Raw genomic sequence first — 4321 nt, forward strand, 5'->3', positions numbered from 1 at the left:
TTCAAACAATTATAAATTCATAACCGAACCTCTCTTCTATTATCAAAATCATACGTAACATCTAAACTCCAGTGAGCTGGGCTCATGGAGTTATCGCCCATTTTAAAACAACAATACAGAGGGCATGGCACAGGGCTTAGGTTGACTTTGATGGGTTTGGCCTGGACCTTCATTCATGTGCTTGACACTTTGATTGTTCTTAATAAATATTGATGCACTTTCGGCAATTGATTTCCTTATTCTCGTTCTTGGGACACTAAATCACAGCTTTGGTAATTACCAGAAATATTTGTAAATCATATCAATAAAGTTCAAGGGATAGTGATTTTCTTTTTCTAAGGAACGACAAGGGAAATATTATAAACATCACTTCAATTTAATTGAATTTCAAACGTAACAACAGTTTCCACAAAAGTAGTAAATCCATAGGTCCCTCTAATTTTATCTCTTAAGAGAGAGTAAATTATTTGTTGATCTCAATACCTAACTTCTATGAATATCGGCAGTAGCTTATGCCATGATCGTTATCCACCTAGGTTCTTCCTCATCCTCTGGACATCCTGTCCAGTGATCTGAAACGCTTTCTTTAGCACCTCATCCGGCATCGCTGGCTTCGTTGTGAATGTAGCCAGAGAAGATAGCTGTGCCCCCGGATTCTGACTACTGAGTCCTGAGATCGCCAGGGCTGGCGTCGAGCCAATGTTATAGAGGAAATGGACCAAGGCCCTAGGGAACATAAATGTATCTCCAGGCAACAGCTGCTGTGTGTACAGGCGGTTGGACGTGTCCACAAACCCAACGAGCAACACCCCACGCACAATGAATGTGACCTCTGAGGCACGAGGATGTGCATGAGGAGGGACCGTCCCCCCTACATCTATGTCGATGCGGGCTAGTGCTAGGCTCTGTGTATGACATCCTGGAAGGTTCTTTGTGCTCGTTAGCGTAACATTGAAGCCAAACGGATTGGCTCGAGTGTTGCCAGGTGATGCTAGTGCCGATGTCTTGAAATGGGAAGGCTCTGCACGTGCTGGGTTGATACAGGGCTGTCCGTTGAGGAAGAGGCCATAAGGATTCGCAGTGTCCGCAATGCAGAAGTCCTGGAGAGGATCTGGGTCGCTACACTTGGCTCTCCTTGTGGCCATTGCCAAAAAGATGAGCAACAAGAGTCTACAACCCATGCCTTGGTTGGTTAGCTTTGTTGAAACTCAGCAATGTGAGACGTGGTTGTTTTGTTGAAGTATATGAAGAGTCTGGAACCTCGATTTTCCTCATGTGAATTGGTAGGTAATCCCTACGGTTGTTTGAGGGAGGAGTAGCGTAGGAGAGTGGAGGGAGAAAGAGTGCTCTTAAAGGTGGAGAGCGTGCGTGAAAAGGTAGCCATTGCGCGATGGTTTTTCCTTGATGTTGACATAATTTTTATTCACAGGGGATGTCTTTTTAATTAATTTTATTTATTTTATGTTTTTTTCTTTTTGTCTTCACGTGTGCATAAAGGTTTTTCTCTTTCAATATTTTTGGATAGCTTTATTATCAATAGATGAACAATATTAAAAAATATAAAAAAAATGGTTTTGAGTTTGTAAAGGCTTGGATCTTGAAATCTGTCGAGATTTAATGTTAAAGGGGACTCATTTTAACCATATTTATGATGTAAATTGAATTTTATTTTTTAAAAAAATTTACTATTGGTATAAAGAGAGGGTATATACAATTTTTTGGGTGATACAAATGCTACAAAGATGGCTTTCTAGAAGTGTGGTTGCATTATATTATTATACAATTGTTGCATGAAATCATTCCCTTTTATAAATATACATGTAAAATATAAGGAGGTGGGATTTAAATCCAAAATGCCTCATGCTAAGTGTGTATGGTTCACCAATGTGCCAGCCGCATCCGAGAGTAAACATATGAAATATTCAATATATACACATTACAACTTTGTAAGTTTGCTTTAAAGGAATAATTGCATGAACTACTCTTGTCGTAGCAGTGTTAGGTGTATTTTCAGTCACATACGAGGACCAGATGTATTTGATACTGATATGATAGCTAAGTTTCATACAAGGCTTCAAGAAGTACCCCATGTGATGTAAATATATAACATGATCAAAATCCATCATATGAAAGACTTGATATGCCTAAAGGAATCTTGACTCGTCGATTAGTCCTTAAAAATCCTAACCCACAACTGATAATGCCAAAAGCCTGTCAACTAAACATATTCAAGGTTGACATAAATGGTGAAGCCATATCTTTTGAGACAGATTCTACGATACATATACTTCTAAGGTTCTATGTATACCTATCTATGTGATATGTAGAAGAACAAATACGGCTTAACATGGACATCAATCGTAGGTTATGCACATATGCTATAATTTATGACGAAGCTTCGAAATGCATATATTCCCTAGCACATAAATACCTCTCCACTGGATACTGGAGGAGTTCTAAATGAGATGTGATGTGAATCTTTAAAAAAGGTCCATCGTATATTGAAATAATGGGGTTTTGACTGATGGAGCTTAAAGAAAATCTCGTCATGATATATTAAGGTGAATTCCTAAATATATTAAGGCCTCATGTGCCTTAAGGTCCAAGAGTGATATGACTTAGGTGACATTTGGACCGGGCTTAACTCATATTCATATCCACCATCGGTTCGGATATGCCCTAATCGACACCCCGAAGCTTGATGTCTTTGGGACCAAATTGAGACTGTCCAGAAACCATGTCGGAGTGCTTTTTCTTGAAGTTTCCTATTAGTCGGAGGTCGAACAGCTCGACATTTGGAGCTTTAATACCCCATATCTCGTGCGTTCCAATCATAATAACTTTCGACTATTGATATTGTAATTTCTACTTTAATGTGAGGAATTTCCCAAAAAAGTTAGACTGTTGGATCCTTGATCCGATCACCTTTAAAAGGTTTGGGAAAGTTCCATACAAGAAGAAGAAAATATATTCAATGAGATGAACAAAAAGGCAAACCAACGAGTAATAAAAAGGGTAGATATGTGCTGGTCTTTCTCATCAGATCGCTCGACTGATCCGCAAGATTGCATATTTAAAATTCAAAAGAGAGATGGTTAGCTACATCAGATGGATGTGAATTTGAATTCGCGTATGGTTAAGGGTTGACCACATAGGATAAGCACAAATTCAAAGTTTGCACGTGATTGAGATCGGGGTTAAGAGATTTACCCACAATTTTAAACTTGCGTGAAGCTTTGAAGTTCAAATTCAAATCCATAAAATCCGTTCATTTGAACTAAAAGATCAGCTCACAAATTCGAATTCACATGGAAAATAAGAACAAAATGAAGATCCAGCATGAAGGTGAGGAAGAAGATAAGCATCAAGAAATCAAAGATGGAGATGATATCTGGTGATTATCAAAGAAAGATCGAACATTATCATCTGAAGAAAGTTATAAAAGCCAAGTGAATAAATGAGAATGTCGCATATTTTTCTTGGAGATAGGTACTCTTTGGGCGAACATAACTAATAGGTTGAAGAAGTACTGAAATAGAGTAAGAGAAGAGAGAGAAATCGATTACATGCTCTGAGATACTTGCTTGAGGCCAATGAGAGAAGAGAGAGAAATCGATTACGCGCTCTGAGATACCTGCTTGAGGCCTGTCTTCTGAAAGGAACAAAGACAGAGGATTAGCATCCCTGCTATAGATAAAGTATATGGGCTAATATCCCTTCCGATGTTATCTCCTTTTATATGTTTGAACATCTTATTTATTCAGAAACAAATGTATAGGTCTTAAGGCTATTATCAAGAATAGTTAGCCTTATTTGATTTTTATCACATTATTTGGTCAATGTAAATTGTAACAGGAAATTAAACTCTTGGAACTATTCCTTTCCAAGTATATAATATAAAAACCTGTGGTTTCTATGATATGAAATATATGGCCGCATTTGGTCACAGATTTGTTATCCTCTGGTTAAGCATTTGATTAGAATCTTATCATGTTTTAAATTATGTTGAATTTTTAAAACATCAAATACACCCTTTTTCATATGGCAATTCACATTTTCCAAGCGTCCAAACAGCTTTTTAAACTGAAGCATTAGACACTTTGACGTGTATATGATTGGAACGACAATATTCATGTCTAGGTGATAAAGATGTTGAATCAACCTCCCCATGAAAATTATAGAAACATGTACTTATTTTTTGATACAATATTTTTCATATAAATTTTTTTTTTTTATATGTACCTATATTAAGAAGGTGATTTATTTAAATATTTTATTTTTTTTTAACAGTACACAACTTTATAACCCAATAAATTAAAAT

The 4321-nt window shown here is 36.9% G+C and overlaps 1 protein-coding gene across 1 annotated transcript; it reads right to left on the reverse strand.

The window, feature by feature from the left end:
- Positions 1 to 355: 355 nt before the first annotated feature.
- On the reverse strand, positions 356 to 1242 carry GLP7 (germin-like protein 7). The gene has a single exon (XM_006829415.4). It carries the CDS (start codon positions 1179 to 1181, stop codon positions 525 to 527), a length of 657 nt encoding a protein of 218 aa, XP_006829478.3. The 5' UTR covers positions 1182 to 1242; the 3' UTR covers positions 356 to 524.
- Positions 1243 to 4321: the final 3079 nt, after the last annotated feature.

The sequence above is a fragment of the Amborella trichopoda genome, chromosome 10 (assembly GCF_054954075.1).
Source record: "Amborella trichopoda isolate Santa Cruz 75 chromosome 10, AtrichopodaSantaCruz75HAP2 v2.0, whole genome shotgun sequence".
Lineage (NCBI taxonomy): Eukaryota > Viridiplantae > Streptophyta > Magnoliopsida > Amborellales > Amborellaceae > Amborella > Amborella trichopoda.